Source organism: Sturnus vulgaris, chromosome 5, assembly GCF_052056855.1.
Source record: "Sturnus vulgaris isolate bStuVul1 chromosome 5, bStuVul1.hap1, whole genome shotgun sequence".
NCBI classification, from domain to species: domain Eukaryota; kingdom Metazoa; phylum Chordata; class Aves; order Passeriformes; family Sturnidae; genus Sturnus; species Sturnus vulgaris.
In genome coordinates, this window is record NC_142247.1 from 32825214 (window position 1) to 32846528 (window position 21315).

At 43.5% G+C, this 21315-nt stretch overlaps 1 protein-coding gene across 2 annotated transcripts in view; it reads right to left on the reverse strand.

Annotated features, from left to right (window-relative positions):
• Positions 1–21315, reverse strand: part of ABTB3 (ankyrin repeat and BTB domain containing 3) — a 174398-nt gene that overhangs the window by 42854 nt on the left and 110229 nt on the right. For both annotated transcript variants that reach the window (XM_014877010.2, XM_088165373.1), the window contains exons 4-5: positions 14408–14560; positions 2299–2464 (exon numbers count right to left, since the gene is read on the reverse strand). In XM_014877010.2, coding sequence (XP_014732496.1) covers positions 2299–2464; positions 14408–14560 — 319 coding nt within the window. The remainder of the gene's footprint in view (positions 1–2298; positions 2465–14407; positions 14561–21315) is intronic.

The window sequence follows — 21315 nt, forward strand, 5'->3', positions numbered from 1 at the left end:
TGTCTGGGCCAGACACCAAGCTGTGACACTGCTCTTCCTAGCAAGAGTCCAGCATCACTGTTTTTGCTGAACAACCCCAGTTTTCTTGAGTGTATGAAGGGCTAAAGACAGTGGGTGCTTATGTATGGAAGGGCTGCACCTGTAGAGACAATATAAATTAAGGTTCGTCCCTGCAAGATCCTTAGATCCTCCCTGAAAGACATCATGCATTTCACAGGATCCAATCTGCACTGTACTCGTGGAATAGGCACTAGGAGCCACATGCCATTATTGAGAAAAAACAAGTTCACCCTAGGCAAGGAGAGTTCTTGGGTGACTTGAAGCTATTTGCAAAGAGAATTTGAAAGGACTTCAGCCACAGCCAGTGGCAAAATATTTCCTTTGGCAGTCAGTAAACACTATGGGAACAAACAGGACCATGTGAATTACAAAAAAATTGTGTTTGGGTCTTGGAACACAGAGGGTGGGGTAACAACTTAAAATTAAATACATGTTCCTTCAGCTGGTTTTTCAATTTCTGTAAGTGGCATCATTGGATAAATAAGTCAAGTGTTCATTGAGCACAAAGGGTCTAATCAGATCTGTAGAAAAGAATCTGAAAATCCAGGGGCTCCCCTACAAGACACAGCACGCAGGCAGCCACAGTGAAGAATCCTGTGGCAACATCTGGAGCAAAAGCTCAGTCTGGGAACTACACAAGATGTTCTGACCCTGCTGCAGCTGAATTAGGACTTAACACTGACTAAAAGGGGCCCAGAATGTCGTGCTGCAGTGTCAGGGTTTTAAAGAGTTAACGAGGATTTTAAACCTCCCCTTCGCTTGCACTGCTGTCCCTGTTGCTTTTGCCTCTGCCAGTCCCCCCAGGCTTGCCCCGAAGCTCATCCTTGTGCTGCAGCACCACTCACCCCCATCTCTGCACGTGGGAGGAATGGATTTTTAATGAGCCCGTCATTAGTGTTCCAAGCACACACAGGAACACAGTAACAATGTGCACAATCAACACAAAGGCCATTTGGCTTTTGACAAAATACAAAATTACTGTCTTTCAGCTTTGCATGACTTAGAGCTCTGTCCTGCAAGATGTGGAATCCTGCAAGATGTGGGACATTTGATCCAGCAAAATATTTAAGCATAGGCTTAACTTTCACTCAAATAAGATGTAAAAGCATGTGTTCCGAGTTAAGTGTATGATTAGGTACTTTGATGAATCAAGCCAGAGTGTTCCTGGTTTTCAGCCTCGAGGACAGAGGAAATGTGCTGTGAGATGCTTCCAGGTTCAGACTAACTTAAAATAACAGTAATTTTAAAAAGTACAATGTATGAACCTTGGAGTGAGCAGTCTGATACATATTTTTTGCAGGAAGTATTACCCTCTTCTAAAGCTTTTCCCAGATGAATCCACAATACTGATTCAGACTGAAGCTACTGAACAGCAACATAACTCACATTCCTGGAACATCTTTCATCTCAGAAGACCTAAACCCATGAACAGTCCAGCTTGTCCCACATGACCACCTGAGAGGTGGCAGCCACGGGGCTCCCGTCAAAAATGATGCCACAGCTCTGGGAACATGCAGCAACAAACTTTCATCGGGGGCACCAGAAAGGTCAGGGAGCTCTATTTCAAAAGGAAAGGTTGGTATTCACAGTCCTGCAGACAGCTGACACTAAGTAGCTGCAGAGGGCAGCTTTATCCTCAGGCACAACCACCAGCCTCACGGAGCTGTAACTCCAAGGAAATTTAGGCTCTTCAGCTGGTGGATGTTGGCCAGAATGACCAGTGGAGGGGTAACTGCAGAGATAATTTCACATCTGCAAGGTCCATTCAAACGGGACTGAAATCCATTAAAGAGCACCAGCAATTAACCCTTTCCTGACAGGCTGGGTGGTACACATGAAATGGTGACAGACCCCAGAGCTGGGTGCAGTGGAAGGCTGCTTACCTCACAAAGCCCTGTCTCACAGCACTGTGCATGGCACTGAAGCAGTTTTAAGTACTTAGCTCAAGACTAAGCTCTCTTGGTATCTTCCTCTGCCTTCACTCGACTCAGTTCACTGTTAAGAAGATTTCAGGGGATGCAGTCGCCCTCATGCTGAGCTACCTCAGTACTGGCCAGTGAATACAACTCAAAATGACCTCACTTAACGTAGACGTTCACCTAGCAATGCTTTAACTCAATGCAGGGGAAGCATTACGGTCCTGTCTATGTAAAGCTGAAAGCTGGGGCTCATTTCCTGTGACAAGCAAACAAACCCCTCCCATTTCACAGCGGCTTCTCTCAATGTCTATCCCGTTACCTGCTCGCTCATGCTGTTGATCCCATCCGGCCCCAGCAAGGATATGGCTTGCTTAACCAGATCGGTCCGGCCGCAGTTGAGCATCCGAAAACCCAGGTCCTGCTTGAACTTGGCCTCGGTGGCAACTGCATCCAGCTTCCGAGAGGCACAGAAACAGTCGTCGATCCTGTGGGGGTGAGAAATGAACTCCCTCAGAGGAGAACCAGAGGACAGAACTCCCTAGGAAAATAATACTGTGCCCTGGTTTTGAAGGATTTAGGTCATGCACGCATCCATTCTCCTTTGACCTGCATGTGCAAGGGAAATGCTGAATAGGAAATGATAATAGCAGATTGCCCTTGGTCTATCTTTCATGGGACAAGTTATACATTTCAATAAAAGCTAGGGGGAAAAAGCACAGCTTTCATTTCATTTTGTTTCCCTGTGTAAGCAATGCACAGTACATTCTCACCAAAAATTTTCTCTCTGCATGGCAAGGTTATCCAGCTCCCCTGATCCCTGAAAACTTCCAGTGACTTCAGTAAGCTTTGAACTTACATCAAATGGATGTATAATCATTGACAATAACACCAAAGAGAAAATAATGTCAGTCCAAAAACCTTCAAGAATCTTACCAGCATAGCCCCAGTAACAGGGAAGCCTTTTTGGAGCAGAAAGTGTAAGTCACAGAATCCCAGGCTGGCTGAGGTTGAGGGGAACCTCTGGAGGGCACCTGGTCCACATGTACATAGGACCACCATGTAACTCGGGAGTAAGCAATCTTGCCAGGTAGTCATGGCAAAAGACCACAAATCCTTGCTGGCTGTGTCTAACAGATGAGATGTCATTCTTTTAAGGTCTTATTCAAAACATCTTCAAACTGTGAACTGATATCCATTTCAAATGAAAGAAGGGCTAGGAGTTATTTAGCCAAGATGTGAATCTACAGCTCCAGAGAGAGACAGGCAATTCAAATCTAATGTTTATCCAAGTTGGTTTCATCTTGTTAAAAGACAGATTTGCTTTTCTTTCATGCTGAGGAGTGTCTGGGGCAGAAGGTGGAGTCCAAATCCACAGTGCTTTTGGTGTGAACTTGGATAAAGGACTGTTTGGAAAAGCACCACTTTAAATCTGCAAAAATGCTAGGTCAGAAAAAGAGGGACTACTTATGAAGGAAAAACAAAACAGAGATCAAAAGTGAAAAAGTCGAGCATACATCAAATATTTGTTTTTTATTTCATATGTAAAAAGCTGGAGCAAATCAAAAGAAAAATTGGAATGGCACATCACTATCATTTAAATTTCTTCTTCAAAGTGCTTTATCAGACCTTTATAAAATATATAACACTGCTTAATATTTAACAGCACTATGCAACAAATATGCTGTTTATATAGAAGCAGTGCTATGTAGCAATAGCTGCTGCTCTTCCTCTTTCAACAGAGGAAGGAAAGTGAAATGCAAAATACAAAGTGTTTTGATCAAAGCTTCTATAGGTTTGAAACTGGCATGTGATCTGAGACTTGCTCTCTGCTGTGCTGGGCCACAACCAGTCTGGAGGACACCAGATGTTTTGTTGATGTTCATTCTACTGCTCAGTTTGGGTTTTGACTGATAAAAAAGTTCATGTCCTAAGAATGCAAAAAAAGGTATGCTTGGAGTATCACCACTCAGGGGAACAAGGATGACGTTCCATCACCACAGGAAGCTGCAAGATTAATGCACAACACTCAGTCACAATAAATGCACTGCAACAGCAGTAACAGATCCTGCACCAGCAACGTGCCCACAGCAGAGAGGGAGAAAGCAACACAGCAAGGCTGGATTTTCTGCAGTAGTTTCTAACTGAGTTTAAGTAAAAACCAAACCAGCGCAGATATATGCAGGGCTGAGCTCACTGACACTAAGATCCATGGGAGCAATCGAGGCTAAATACATTCACACCACATGGCACATTTCTGACACAAGAGCTACAGCAACCTTTGGTGCTTGTTACCCCCATAGCATGAGATGCCAGAGATCATCTGTGCCCTCCTTTATGGCATTGCAAAGATAAAGCATGCTCAGAAGTTAGGTGGTGGGGGTTTTGGTGCATGGAGGAGAGATGTCCCAGCTGCAGATGGCATTCCCAGATAACTCTGAGCTGGAAACGAGGTGGTTCCTCAGCAAAGTGCAGCTATGGAAAGATCGAGACATCCTCTGCAGAGGTGTCTGTCGCTATGAATCATTGCCTCTGTTAATTCACTGCTTCATCATTTGTACTGAGGTATGTAGCATACACTGAATAAAATGGGTCAAACTCTCAAAGAGCTCCACTGACGTCAGCCCAGCTCAGTGCATACAAAATGATAGTTGATCATCTCCTCTTTGAAAAAAGTCAGACTTTGACCTGGGTTGCACACCCACCGAAGGCAGGAAAGAGGAACAAGGACCTATCTCACCTAGCCTGCATGGGCTCCCCAGATCTCTACTCTGGCATGGGTCCAAAAATCATCAGGAACTCCTCCATGAACTGGCTCTGGTCTCCTGGAAGTCAGTCAGTTCACCTACTCACTGTAGTCAAGGAAGGAGAGACATAAATTCCTGCTGATATTTAGTATCTGCAAATCAGTACTCCTCAACCAGCTGGGGGGATAAGTGTCTTGGTCCAAGGGCTCCAGGGTGCTACAGCTGTAAAAACAGTGCAACAATAACATGGATGCAGAGGCGTGCCTGGGCTGCACAGCAGGTAGGACACCAGCACTGACAAAGTCTGAGCTAAGTTCCACAGAACAAGAAACCACAACTTAGTACCACTACCAGTGACCCACTGCCTTTTTTATACCCCAAACTGGACTACTGTGAGTATGGCCATTTGTTGACTAATAAACTGGATAGTGATCAAACTGGTGAGTTTATTAGAACAGGAGCATGGCACAAAGGAAAGGAGCAGAGCATGAGGAGAGAAAGTGACATCTCGAAAAGCCAGAGAGATGAATGAGTTAAGGAAAAAGAGATTTAACATGTACTGATAAAAAGCAGTGAAGAGACATCAAAAAATGATCAGGAACTACAAGTACAAATAGAAGAGCACAGCATCACTTTTAACATTGGAGAAGGCCAGCTGGGAAGACGGCATGGCAGACAGACTGAGCTGTCGCATTTCAAAATGAAAATGGAAAACTAAAAAAAACCCAAACCCATCAAAAAAAGCCAACACAGCACTGCATTTCTTCCCAAGTTCTCCTTCTTACCATTCACTGCATAATACTGATTCCAAAAAGAAGCAGAAGGTGTCTGCTCCATATTATGCTGTATAAAGGGACACTGCTCCATCATGGACAACATCCAGAATCAGAAACTTTAAAGAATGCAAGATAAAAAAAGAGGAAGGGAATAGACTCCCAGGCTTGACTTGCTCAAGGTTCTTTAACTTTGGACTGAAGCAAACATACTGACAAGCTCTGAAGAGGTGGGAAAGGGATGGGAAAAAGCTTGAAACCTAAAGCTGACAGGGAACAAGTAAAGTCAGCTAAATATACAGGGTCACTTTCTAGAGTTGTGAAACTGTGCCTGCTAAGCAAGGGAAGGGAGCATACGCACACACAGAGCTGGAACTCGAACCCAGCTGCACTGTCAGTGCAGGGCCCTTTTGCCTGAAAGTCTTTGTGATCTTTCCAAGTGCACAAGAGGCTGGCACCAGCCCAACAGCAGGATGCCCCCTCCAAGGCCACCCTGGCTTGTTGCAAGAGTCTGCCAGCCATCAGCATTCACACAGCTCATCCTTCCCCCAAGACCTGGCCCTGCAGAAAAGGTGCATTTTCATCAAAGGGGCTGGGAGGGCTGATGGGAGGAACATGAAGGGCCAATGCTTTTCTGCTCCTCTTCTACCTAGGGACAGTCTCAGGATGGCAGGACATTGCCACACCAGATGCTGGCTGGGTCAGGCAAACTTCGAGGCCTCTCACAGGTGATACAATGACAAAGGTAGGACTGACCAACATCCTCTGGGACTGATAACCCCTCTCTAATGACAGTCCATTCTGAACTTCCTGATTTAGCAACCTGTGGGGCTGGGCAGGCTGCTTGGCACCACCACCATCACTGCATAATGCTCCCATTCCCAGAACTGAGAAATAATATGTTTGAATCAATAATACACACAGATCATAGTCCTTGTGCTCAACAGCAAATTCACCCCTTTAATTCAGGGATTCAATCAAACAGCCTGTCAATTCCCTCCCTTCCCTAGTGTGAATCAAGCCAACAATTACCTTTACAAATAAAAGGAAAATTAGAAACAAGTGAAATAATCTCAATTTTACATTTTTAGTAAAATTGTGGCCACATTTTTAAACTTACAATGCAATACAATTTTCTCCAAGTCCCCTTTTAATTCCTGACAGATACTGCCTCAACAGCTGTTATCTTCAAGATCATTACACTGTTGCCATTGCACATAATTAAATGGATTGCGGCTTTATATGGGGAATGCCATGGTGACATTAATTATTTGCTAATGGTCACTGTCAAACACTACGTGGTGACCATGACACTCCATCATACTCTGAAGTACTCAAACCTCTGAAAGGAGTCAAAGATAATCCTCTTCATTTGTAATAGGTTCTAGCAGTACAGCAAATTGTTTTTCTTTTCCCAAACCCACATTATAAAAACATACAATGCAGCACTTCTACAGCAGTGCTTTAAACACAAGGGATGTTGGGTTTTTTTCATTTTCACTCTGACTGGCTAGGAGAGAGCCTGTGCAGATCTTTAATAAGTTACTCATGGGTTGAATACATTTGGGAAAACGGATGATTCAAAGGCAAAGTGTTTCCATCGTAACTGGTACGAGCAGCTGATTCAAGAGAAATGAAGTGCAGTCTGTGATGAGCAGCAGGACTAACGTTCCCCTTGGCTCAAATGAACAGATCACTGCACTGATAGCCAAGCATCAGAACCTTGTGTGTCCACCTGGGACTCCATCACCAGTCCGTTCAACTGAAAGAATGATAATCTACTAATTAAGTCCATCTTTTTAGCTTTGTACAATTTATCCAGTTTGTCCTAAATATGAACGAGGCCTTGAGTCAGAAATTATAGTTCAGCTCATTGGAAGACTGGGAGGAGTCACATTTTAGCCAGCAATATACATGCATTTGCAATGCTGAATTTCTTGGGGTCATGGATCACCATTTTGATCTGGGCTGCACAACCCATAGCACAAAAGGGTCTTATTCCTTGCCTGGGGCTCTTCAGTGAGACTACAGACACAAACAGCAAGAGTGGGAGCAGCAGACAATTTGATTTAAATTTGTGAGCACTCTTTTTTCCAACGTGGTGCTTTAAAAGGACTATAATGTTGATATTAATAGAACTGCAATATAAATACTATATTGAAACAATTATTTGCATTTTCAGTATTGGAGAGCGGAAAATGTAAGCACAAACGTTGATCAAAGTGATGAAAAGCAGTACTTTTTATTGAAGAAATAGAGTATCTCCATTCACTTTAATCAGGAGCTAAATTAAGACAAGAAAAAAAACCTCCAGATGTTTATTATCTAACCTCTTATTCTTGTCAAAGGTCTGAGAATAAATTGGTTACGAAATACTGGAAAATACATTAAAAAAGTGATGTGACTATCAAATCAAGACCCAAGTCTGTAGTTCAAAACAGTCTTAATACGCCAGTTCTGTGTATATAGGTCAGGAACCATGTTCAAAATTAAATCTGAGTTCAGATTTTGAACAAGGTCACAGTGCCATAAGAAAGTTTCAGACTCATCTTTCATATAAATAGCACAAGTCTTCACAAATGAGTGGAAAACAGTGTGTTATCTGTATCCAGATTATTGTATTCACGAATGTAATACAGGGACATGTAATATATTCAGGAATGCAATAAAAGGCACAGAGCATATAAGACAGCAGTAAATGATGCTGCTTGCAACGGGGAAAAGAAGGCTGGATCCTAAAGCCCATAAAAATGCAAGTGTATTCTGCCCTAAAAGTGAAGGAGAACATGAGGCCCAGTTCCTCCCCTTCAATAATTTTTTTATTACTGCTGTCTTCAAGCAGACAGTTGGCAGGACAGGTTGAGATTCACCTCAGAAATCCGTGCTCTAAGTAATAAAATCTCCTTCATCTGCTGGCACCATCTGCCCCAAAGGACTGCTGGATTTTGTCAAGTAGCTTGTTTGCTACTGCTCACATTTTTCCATCTAATTACAGCAATAGCCATGGCTAGTGTTAAAAGATTAGTGAAAATTTGTAGGAAGGACAAGGACATTCAAGAAGCTAGGCAAACACCAGCCATTCCTACTTGAAGGTGGCTATATCTAATTAAATAGCAGAATTTCTTGGCAATTTTATACTCTCCTCCAGAAACTCAGCCCCTTTACCCAACAGATTTTAAGAGAGAAGGAAGAGGAATGGAAATATTTTTTTTGTTTTCTAATCTCTATTTGTTAAAGTCCATTTATAGTTCCGTGCTCTAGTACAAGCACAAGATTTCCATAAATAAAACATTAAATGCAACTCTTCTGCTTTCACTTTTCAAGTTAGAATTGCACACGTGGCATAGTAGTAGGATGACACAGCAAATGGTATAGACTGCTCTGAAATAACAAAATAACACATCTTCTCTTTACATCACTGTATTTCCTCCTTTCCATAGTTTTAAGAAAGCTCTCTAGAATGAGCCAAGAATGCTCAAATAATATTTTCTTTTGAGATTGATAATCCAATTTTCCTAGAAAGCTTTCATTAAGAGAGATGTCCCAGACAGAAAAGCAGACTTAGGTATTCCCAGGACAAGGCTAATTGGAAATCAGGACTGATTTTCAATTAAAGACAGATTTTCCAAGGCACTCAGACCCTGTATTTGCCCAGAGATCTTTGTAGGTCACAACTCTGAGTGCTGGGTGAGCCTGTGAACAGCAGCAGCTGAGGGAGTGCATGGGGCTGGAGGTTAATAAACCTGGTCCTATGCTGCAGCAAGCCTTGGGTACATCTACGCCTTCAACCTGAACTCACTCATGACTTGCTAATGCTCACATACTCCTGTGTCCATGCTGACCTTTAAATAGTGTAATTTTCCTTCCAAAGTGTTTACTCCTGATGTATTTCTGGAGAAAAGCCACAGGTTCCCTCAGCACACACTTTGCTCAGCTGAATGAGCCACTTTCTTCATGTTTGCCTCCATGAGAACATTTTGTTAAAAAACCAAATCACCCCAGCCCATTTCTTTCCACCTGGTCCAAAGGAAATATTTTTTTGACCAGGACACAGGATTTGTGCTTCCACATCACTTCCTACCACTTTCTTGTGGCACCAATACTTTTCTGTTTCTGCTGGAAATACCTCTCCCAATGCAGCCTCATAATGCATTTGCTTTTTTCATGGCCGAGGAAAAATCTACTTTTGTGGTTTACAATAATAATGAGATTAAATACTGCTCTGCAGCCTTTACCACCACCTTTCCAACACTCTACTCTCAACATAGTATTTATTAGGATGCATATATAGTGTATATGTTGCATATGCACTGCAGTTTGTACATTTTTATTTAAAAAACACATTTGCCTTCCATTTGTGGAGAACTGCATTTCCATTTGTGGAAAATTGCATTTCATTCCATTTATTTCGTCCCAGCCCTCAAGGTCATCCACGTTTTCCTGGATGATTTCCCAAACTTCCTCTGTCAGGACAATGCCTCTCAGCATCATGGCATCAGCAAATTTTAACTTCATGAGCACACTACTAAGATTTGTGCCAAAACCCTTTCTGAAAATTAAAAAATACCAGTTTTTAAGAATGAGAGCTGAAGGTCCCCCCTCTTGCAACCCCATCTCAGCCAATCCAGCCTTTGTCACCTCTCTCAAAGCCAGCTCCTGCTCACCTTCCAATTTCCTTACTAACCCCCATCTTCTTGTCTTAATAGATCCCTGCATGGACTGTATCAAATCTTCACTCAAGTCCAAAGAGATGAAATTCTACTGAATTTCCTTGGGGTAGAAAATCAGTTATCTTATCAAAAAAGTTATTAGATTAGCCTGGCAAGATCTATCTTTAGAAAATCTATGTCACATTTTATCCCATTTTTCCCTCAACAACATGTCTTTAATCAGCCTTTGCTTGAAAAAACATTCAGAGGCCTTGCACTAACAGCCTGGAATTTTCCTTGGATCATTTCTCATCCTTTTCAAATGTTGGGCATTACTATTATTAATCCTTAGAGTTATGGCATCACTCCAGGCTTTGTTAAAAATATTTCCCTCTGACCCCCTGATTTTGTGAGGCAGCTTTTTCTCATCGTTGGGATAGAGGTTATCTGGTCATCCTGATTTGAGTGCATTAAGCTGCATAATTTTCATTTTTTCCATTTTCATAACCTTGTTGCTATTATTTGTTTTTCCTTTTCCAACAGGACTTTCTTCCCCCAAAGCAGAGGCAAAGTATTCACATAAGTTCTCGGGTGATGGCCTCTGTTGGCACTGATGCACACCTCTCAGAGGTGTTCCAGCATCTTTACATCCCCAGCATTGCCATGATATATTGCCACCAGAAATGAAGCCCCTGACCCCAATAAAAGGCACATCAGCCTTTGAGCTGAGCAACACAGGATGCTCCTCCCTTTCTCTGTTTCTCTGCCATCAGCCTCCAGCCCCCAGATGCAGTCATGCACCAGTGATCCTCCCCACCACACGTTTAACACACTGGAGTTTGTTTTAAACAAAAGTCCCACAAAATGGAGGAAGTAAAGACATGCAAAGAGCTTCTTGTGTTTAGCTGGAGTAAGGGGAAAGGTACCCCTTGCAGATGTGATGATGAGGAGAAGCCAACATCTGTTTGCAGCCAGAGAGTGCCTGTGCAGGCTGAGCAGTGATGCTACCTTAGTATAATAGAAAGACAGGTCAACATAGTTTTTACCACCAGGTCCATTTCTGACAACAAATTACCTTCATCCCTGATGCCTTCATTAATAACAGGTCTAGAATAGATAGCAGAATACCCTGTTCATGATTCATGACAGCAGAGAGCCACCTCAACTGACTACATCCAGCTGCCTCAGATGGCCCAAAGATTCTGAGTTTATGTGAGGCTTTATGTAAGTGTGCTGTTCCACTAGGATAATATCCTGGACACAACTTGGGTTTCCATCTCAGTGAGCTGTTGTGCATCCAGCACTCAACTCATCTGTGAAACCTATCTCCTTGCAACAGGTGGAAACAACTGGTCTTGTCTAAAGCTTTCACTCCTGGGGGAAGGTGAATACTTACACCCCTGCCATCCCAAAGCTGGCAAGAGGAAAGAAACTTTCTGGCACATCTGCTGCTGTAAAATGAAAAGAGATCAGGAAGGAGACAGGCAGCTCCTGACTGATTCCAGCTTCCCTCACTCCTCTACACAGAGCAAGTGCAGCTCCTCTTTCAGGAGAGGAAAACATTGCAAGAAATTAAGGTGATGGGGTTTTTTAAAAAGCTCACAAAAAAGGGCAAAAGAGAGGAATAAAAGGCAGGAAGAAAGCAGGGATGATTTACAAAGCCACAGAATGGGAACCTCACTGCTGGAGTATGTGATTGTGTTAGGAAGTGTCACATGGCTTTGAGGGGAGACCTCCATGCTGTAGTTCAAATAAGAAGCTGAACATCTGGGTTTTATCTGAACTGACCCTGAACTTCATAGCCTTTGATATCCTGCCATTCTCTCCCTCTCCCCACATGCATGTTTTTCCAGCGTGGAAGCTGATTTTGCTTTATGCACTTGCAATGACAGTTGCAGGTGAATCAGCACCATGGAATGATGCAGTAATACCTGCGACCATGGGAACTTTTGGGTTTGGGTCTCTGTGTTTTAGGGACTAAAGAAGACTGCTACAAAAAGCCTAGAAATTGAACCATTTTCAAGGTTCCATTTAATAAACCTTTCCCATAGAAGTCACAAAATTTATCAAGCTAACTGCACTTAAAATCCTCCAGCTTCCATCCATTGTACAGGTTACTTGAAAGGCCATCCCCTGCAAAGTTGTTTTATTCCCTCCCCCAGTGTTAAAATTTATGGAATTGATGCTCTTTGAGGAGTTAAGAGTTGGAAAGGTGCTCTCCCTAATGGGGAGGAGTGATGGGTTGGTGTTTGGTTTATGAAAATCAGGAGTGCTGAGGGTCTGCTGAATACAAATAAAAAATTACAGGCTGCAAAGTTCCAAATTAACATCCTGATGACTCATATTATTCTTCAGAAAAGCTCAGTCTTCCCTTTGATCTCTGGATTACAGGCAGCCAGGGTCTTATTTGCAGCTACACAAAGAACCCGCTGCACTACACCAGCAGTAGGCACAGACCTCAAAATAAAACCCAAGGTACACGAACACTCATCTGCCAGCACAGCATAGAGATTGTCATTTTGGGACATCAATGGATGAATCCAGCCCCTGCAGTCAAACACAGGCACACTGCAAAGGCTGGTCTCTCTAAAATCTAGAATTAGTTTTCCCTTTTCATTCTCATCTGATTAATCTCAGGCCGTGCTCTTCAGGCTCATTCCCACTTTAAAGACAAGCAGGACAACAACAATCATTTGTATTATTTATGAAATTATTTCTTGTTGGAAACTTTAAACTAAGTGCTGATTTGTTCTCCATAATTAATACATTCTTCTGCAGTATAATACAACTCTCCACAAGTTCAATTATTCTGAAACTTCCTAATAAAAAATAAAATTGTGTAACACTTGATGAGATTTTTTATATATATGTGTATACATATATTCACACACACACATACACACTGTCAAAATAAAACTTTGGGTCATATATTGGGGTGGGGGGGTAGGGTGGGGGGGTGGTGGTGGTCTAATCCACAGGTATTTTACTGTATCTACCTTAATTTTTAAGACTGAGAATACAGAATAAAAACATTACTGCCTTACTTGCAATCCTACCTAATACTTGGAGAAGTATTAAATTAATTGTGCCTTTTCAGAAGCAAGTACCAGGTCTTCAGACTGTGTGTAGTACCTGTAAGTCCTGACATTTCAGTTGGGGCACAGAATGCAGCACTTCTGGAAACGAGGGCCATGGTGGGCACACCAAAGGGAAGCAATTACAGCCAAGGTTTGAAATCTGAAATGCTCATGATTTGGCTTTTGAAAGTCGATATATTTCTTCAATTAAATATTGAATAGCTGTGACTATAAAAAGCCTATGTAGATCTGGAAGTAAAGTATTATATTCTCTGGTGGAAGAGCATGTCAAGGCCAGAGTCAACAGAAGGCTGCTGCTCCTATGCAGGTTGTCACAGCTAATCATGTAAATCAGTCCTCTACTTTCTGTGTTGCAGGAAAGAATGCATGTGCTTCTGTATTGAGAGGCAGACTGCTGAAAACTGGGGTTTCAGTACACATTTGTGAAGCAATAGCAGTGAATCATTTCTGCTGTGGCAGATTCAGAATGCCTTTTCATATGAACATCAAAACCAAACATACTCTGGACTCCAAAACAGTCCTAGAATGTACTTTTATCCAAGTACATAATAATAAGGCAAAACAGACACTAAAAACATATCCAGGCAATAAATACTTTAAGACTTCATTAGAAAACCAAAAGGTCATATCTGATACATGAAAAAGTCAAATTATCTAGGCTGACATTTACAAGTAATTTGAACTGACATTAGCATGAAAAATACAATTTTATTGTAAGAAGTAGTCTTACCTCTAAGTTTAAACGTGCCCTTTAAAAATTAATGCTGAAAACAAAGCCCTGAAAAATATCTGCAGCTCTGCCAATTACATTTCAGTATTTTACAGCACAGCAACATGAATCAGGCAATTAGCAGAAGGTTTCAGCCCCTCATTAGCAAGCAGAACCTAATAGGAAGAGGGAAAAAAACCAAACACTTCCATGTAAGCTCTGATGAGTAGATTAGGGGCTTGATCCAGCTGTGAGACAGTCAGGCACCCATTACCATGCAACCAGCTTATCCACGGATGTGAGCAAATACCAGGAGCTGATTTTTCAACACACACGGAGCATCCCTGCGCCTCCCCAGGCAACAACAGAGCCCTGTGCCCGCCCGCCCGCTGCTCCCCAGGAAAGAGAGACACACATTGTGCACCAAGCAGCCGATCTGCATTCCCTGGACTTACTTCAGCTGTCGGGGCTCGCAGTCAACTCCGGGCAGCAGGAGCCGGGCCGCCTGCCGCACGTCATCGCTGTCCACCGAGAAACTGCGCCGGTGCCCCGCGTGAGCCACCGCCACCCGAATCCACTCCATCAGCGGCGGCAGCACGATGAACGGCCTGCGGGAACACACACATCAGGGCAGGGCACGCTGGCATCACACCAACAGGTAGAGACAAGCACAGGGCAGGGGGTGCGGCTGAGTGCGGGCGGATATATGCGGGAGATTATAAATATATACAGAGAGAAGGGAGCAAGGATAACGAAAGGATGGGAGAGCAAACCAGCTCAGCAATTTTCAAATAGGGCTAAATCAAGATGTCTCATCCTGTCTCCAAGCAGGACCATTTGGAGAGTGAGATTTATGAGCCATGCTCATCCATGGGGCTCTGCAGGGTCAGTGCACCCGACTGGCATGCCCTCCTCCCATCCTTCACACAGTGTAATCCCAAAAAGAGGACAGGAGTCTGGCACAGGACCATGTCCCGCTCTGGCTGACAGGCTGGCCTAGCTTTGCTCCCCTGTCTCTTTGCAATAGGGACAGGAGAACGGACCCGGGCAGAGAGAGGGGGTGCCCCAACACTGAGATGCCAAGGATGGAGAGGAAATGCCTCAGGATGCTCCAGCATCTCCTGCAAATGCAATGGGCACCTTGTGCTCAGTGCTGAAAGTGGGGACTTTGCAGCCAATGTGAAGGTTAGCTGTGAGCAAGGTCAGAAATCAAAAACCAGACTGCTTGGTCTCACTTTCAACAGTGTCAAACTGGCACCCTCAGGTGCCAGCTGTTCTGCCAACTGCACAAAAACATACAAAACTGTCCCCGAAAGTGAATGCTGGCATACTGGGCCACACCCCCACAAAGGGCACTATCAGACACATGGTCCTTCACTCTATAATACCTGGATAGCCCCATGTCCCAGCAAGAGCTGCCCAAGCTGTAGATGAAGCATGCAGCCGACAGTTCGCTCCATCTATGCTAAAAATTATTTGGGAATCAAGAGAAAGATGCCACACCGTAAGTAAAAACCATAGCTTCAAGTTCTGTTTTGGAGGAAAACTAATAAAATAAATGCAGCTGAACACCTTGAAGGTCACTACAAGTCCCTTGCTTCTCTTTCCCTTCTGCACTCCCTTTTCATGGAGGAAGGGGAAAAAAAGTCTGCATTAGGTGCAGAGTAGGCAAATATTTTACATTTTAAATGTACGACTTTACATCAAAAGGATCTACCCTGAGAAGAATTATTTAAGAAGATGTTGATTCTGGAATATCCTTTTCCTATTTATAGCTCTTTATGCATTTATTTCCCTTTTTGAGGACTTGGCTTTACATAGCTCGGATATTAATATTCTTGAGGGGGGATGACATACTTAGAAGCGCCACCGAAGGACAGAGAAGCCCTGAGGCCACTAACTCTCCCTAGAACGCCAGGTTCCAAAATCTCACAGGCACGTAAATGAGCAACCTCTTTTTGAAATATGACATCTTTGGCTGAGTTGCCACTTCCATCATTTTTCTATTCCAGCACATTGCCATCACCTCAAGACCAGGCTGCATTTGTTTCCAAGACTTTTGCTCTCCCCAGACCTGCCACGGCCACATAAGGAGGCAGATAAGGACAGAAGATCATCTCCCACAACTCACACAAAACAATTTCCTAACCCAGCTCATTTGTCATGAGAGTGGTGGGAGCCAGAGGAGGAAAAGGGGGGAAGCAGAGATCTGTTTGTTCCTGGAAGGTGACTGCTTCCCAGGTGATCTTCAGAGCAAAAGGAACCCTCTTTTGAGGCACGAAATACCTGGGAACAAGTTATCAGTGGAGTTTTTTCACCACTTGCTGAGCAAACAGCAGAAAGGGAGCTGCAAATCACACTTAAAATCTGCTTGTCGTTACAGATATAACTTGGTTCCAGGAATACAATTAAAGGAAAACTCAATTCGAGGTTATGCTTTGCATGAGTGAACACAGTTTGGATCAGAGAAATGAAGACAGGCTTGTACAGGGCCTTCCTGTAACATCTGCTGGGCAAACAGAAAAGCAGAGAGCTGTGGCTGAACAGGGGGCTCAGAGGTTTACAGTTTTTCCTCCTCTTGTGCAGGACAGAAACTCACCCAGCACAAAATCTGCCCCACCACAGTAAGGAGCAGAGCAAATAAAAATATTTACAGGAACTCGGATAACTGCACTATAAAATTGCCTTTTTTTTTTTTCCTTTTCCAGTCCTCCAAATTTCAACAGAGAAACAGATATAAGCATGGCTATTTGGTGCAATAAATCCCAAGAGGGAAGAGAATCAGTGTTCTGCAGAAGCAGGGAAATTTTCTATAAAGTCCAATTTCAGTCCCTAGATGAGGATATGCAGTTTATTCACAACATATTACATTCCTTTTTCCAAGGGGAAAAAAAAAATCATCACTGCATATCTCAGCATGTCAGGAAATTTGTATTTTGAGAAGAGAACCAAATATGGCTGAGTGCAATAGGTTAAAAATACCCTTCAAGAATCTGTGCACCATGTGAAGGGCTGGGTTCATTCTTTTAAATAATGCTTGTGTGCCAAAGAGGAAAGAGGAACACAGAGTTATAAGGGTGTGATAATCCACAAGACAATGTGACATCAGCAAGAAATATTTCACTTTTCAAACAGCACTGTGTGAAAATGGGTTAGCCAAATGCATCACATCACTAGCATATACACTGATTTATCTCTGGTACAAAGGCAGGTACCAACCAGGAGAATTCTGTAATTTTGTGTTCCAGAGCAGACACAGAGCATATAAGTCACCTAGTTACATGCTTTGGAAGCACATGCCTTAATTAAACTAATCTCACCATGGTGCTGGGCTTGATTCTGCCTGAAGGATATTGGAAATCAGGAGCAGCTCATCTGCTGCACAAGCACCTGATCTGGGCTGCAGCTGAGTGAGTGCTCTGACCTCCTCCTCCAGCCCTTCTCCATACCTGTGCTTAACTTTAAATGCATGCTTCCATCCTCTAATTCCACACAGTGTAAAGTTAAGTATGGACTTAAGTTTAAAAAAAAAGAAAAAAAGAAAAAAAGGCGTTTTTTGGCACGGACTTGTATTTTCCTGAGCTCACATCTAAACGGAAAAATATGCCAGATCAGGATGCAGGGAGAGGTCTCTGCACAGAGCAACTCCCATCCCACACACAAGAGCTGGGAGGTGGGGGAGGGCTGGGGGACATCAACACAAAGCAGATCCCCACAGGGTTGGACCCTTCTGGGCCCTGTCCCCCCAGCCTTGGCAAGGGGGTAGCTGGCTCCTCTCGGGATATGCCTTCTCCTACTTCATCAGAAAAGGCGATTATGAGTGCCCCACCAACCCTCACATCTCTGGTTCCTCCTTCCAGGCACGATCCTTCCCTCTTCTGTCCTGCCTCCCAGCACTCCTCTCACATCTATTTTTGGATAGCTCAAGGTCCCATAAGCTCCTATGCCTTGAAGACATCTGCAGGTAGCAACACCCTGCTGGCACTGCCCTACAAGGGACAAGTCCTCACTGTCCTGGCTATCAGAGGTCCTTCTCCCCACTGCCTTCACACCCTGCAGCTCCGTCCCTCCTCTAGAGTGGGGCAAACGACCCCTCCCTACCCCATCAGACCTCACACTTATCTCGGTTCTGTGGGGCTGATCTCTCTGGAGCTCTCTGAATGACAGAATGACTCATCAGAAAAGCAGATATTATGGGGGGGAATATAAACGTAACCACATGAGGGGCTCCCTAAAGCCTGCACTCCCTCCAGAGCCATATGCACCTTCCTGAGCTGCCCACCACTCCCCCTCCCTCGCTTACTGGCACACAGAGATATTAAAAATCCTGTCATGAATATGCAATAACTCAGGCTTTTCCATTATTATTAGCAGTAGTAGTAGTACTGTTATTGTTATTGTTGTTATGGTAGCAGCCTACCTGTATATAAACAGGAGAAATTGTCACATGGAAGACCATGAGAAATTGTGCACCATAAAATGCAATAGGATGCTTCATTATTTTTGCATGGGTCTGTAAGAAGATGGATGAAGCTCCTGTCTGGACACCACCTGCTACAACGCCAGATTTGTAAAGCACTAGGGCCAGCACTCTGGCAAATTCCAGCTCCAAATAATCCCTGGCGCCGGTTTTTCACAGTTCCTACCACGTTTGCAGAGTGCAGAATCTCTGCTGGCTTCTGACCAGCTTCACAGTCCACCTTCTTGCCCAGAGCAAGGTCACTACACACAACCACTCTCTCCTTGATTTCCAGCAACTGGAGCAGTTCTTCCCCTCACCAGCTGCTCCCTGTCCCCTACAGAGAGTAAGAACACTCATCACCTTTGAATGCTCCTCATACAGGCTCACAAACCCTGGATGGGCCACCAGCCCCTTGTTCCCAACAGAGCCTAAAGCATGCTCCAGGTCCCAGAGGCTCATTAGTGCACATGAGAGATTCCCAGACAATCAAAGCACTCCAAGGAAAAAATAATTTCAAGTGCAGCACAACAGCCTCTTTATTTCCAGGGGCACTTCACACTGCTCTTCTCCAGACACCTATGGAGCCCTTTCCCCACCATATTTACTCATGCATTGCCTGTATTAAATCAAACTTCAGGGAGAGGACTGGCTTGATAGTCACAGTGGGAAGAGAGGAATTCCCGAGGCATAATCCTATTGGGATGTGAATTCCTACAGCTACCTCCCTCAGCTTCCCCAGCTGTGAAGTGGACACAGCTGAAAGCCCTGACCTTGCTTTAACTTGGTTCAATTGCTACAATTGCTTCAGATGGTGTGTTTGCAGGATCCTTTGGCTACCGAGGTGGTGTAGGTGTGGAGTTTTTCTTCTCTCACTCCAGCCAAGGATTGCTGACTGCCAACCGTTGTGACAATGACAGGCAAATTGGTACACAGAGGTAGCTGCTGTTTAAATTTGCAAAAGCTACCAAGTAAGAGTTAAAGGTGCTTCTCAGGAGCATAAGGCTGTACTTTCACACGAAAAAGCCTTTCTAGATAAAGGCAGGGAGATGTTTTTTCTTGCAGATGTGAGTCAGCAACTTTAACATTCTAAAAAGCTCTTTATATTTGTTTGGTTTGTTTATGTTTTCATGGGTGGCTTTTAAAGAAAATCCCAATATATAAATGCAAAATCATCCTAAGTTCTGACAAGTTTTCACTTGGAACATATGATGAAAATATATATGCAATGCTAGTCCATTTTTTGCATTATTGAAAGCTAGAAAAGCATGTTTTTTTCATAGAGCACACATTTCAGATGGGTTTCTGGACTGCAAAACTCATTTATATTTACACCATAAGCTACTTGTCTTCAGGGAGAGCAAATACTTTTTGATGCCCTCAAAAAGCTGCCAGTCCCAATCCTTCCCAGAAACTCAGCAGTGCCAGCTGATGCTCCATGTGAGTTCATGCAGCTACTCTATGCCAGGCAGCTGCTCTGCCACCCCAGAAGCCCAGCTAAGGGTGACCCAAATAGCACGTTATGCATTTTGCTCAGGCTGAAGGATCAAACCTCCCTGCTCTCACACAAGCCTCATGTGACCTGCCTAGGCAGAAGAAGGATTTACCCTTAGGCTTTTGTGCACCAAGACATTGGTGCTCCAGAGTCCACAAACGGGTGTCTGCAAATCATGGGGTTTGAACCTGCATCCAGGGCTGGAATGAGCTGCCCCTGTTGTCTCTCCTGCATTAAAAACATTAATGGCCAAGATTTGAAACACAACTGAATCAAAGTGATGACTCAGCCAGCAACCATAACAGGCAAATATTTCACTGGCAGTTTTGACATCAGATTTGACGTGACTGGCAATGGCATAAATCCCTGAGGACACACAGCATTCAGAGTGCAGCACAGAACAGCCTGGATACCATGCAGTTCTCACAGGGCTGCATGCAGTTTCCTCTATTTAAAAAATCCTATAGCCATCCCATGGACAGCAGAAGTGCAGCCTGATAAATTAGATGTAGAATACAGACCCAGCCAAGCAAGGATATTGCTGTGTAATAGCTGAGCTACAAATAATGCCTGAACTATTTCTTGCAACATGTGCCATCTCACATGCTGCAGGCAGCTCCAATAACATTGCTGAAGGAATTTCTAGAAAGTGGGAAGTTTGGTATTTAGCATGCTAATCTAGAAGATTTAGGTAAGGATGCACTGGGATTTCTTTTCAGTGGTTCCATGTCAAATCAACTCTGCTTTCATTTTTGACTTCATATAGTAAAGCTGTAGCCTTGCTGAAATTTCCAGTCAAACAGTGGATAAAAATAGGGTTATATGGGGCTATGGCATACTGGCACATCAGTCATGTGTAATCCCTTCTGCATATATGGGTTCATTCAGGTTTCACTGCAGGACTCCTATATTCCCAGTGCTTTACCTGTTTTTCATTAGCATTCCTCATGACTCTCTCCACTCACTTCTGGTCTTTGCTGGAGACTGTCCTAGCCAGGGAGTTTGTACCACATAATAATTTAAATCAGGGACACTTCTCCCTAGTTCTCTTACTGAAATTTTTCTATAGGTATAATCTGTACTGCACACATGGCTGTAGCAATTACAAAAAAGCTCTGAAAAGAGTTCAAATTATTTTAAAAATTATTTTAATAGCATGGAACCCTCCTCTCATTAGAGGGGCTGCATCACATTAATTAGCCAGCTACACCAATAACTACCCAAAGCACGAAACAAAATTGAGGTTATCCAAACTCTTTCCATTAATCATGTATGACCACAATCTACAATTTGCAGGTGTATGCATCTGCAGAGAACATATATATTTTTGTGTGTCCATGTGAGCATGCAAGGCAGGCAGAAAGATAAAAAGCAAGCAGTAACAGCCCATAGGAGTTTCCTAAAGGATT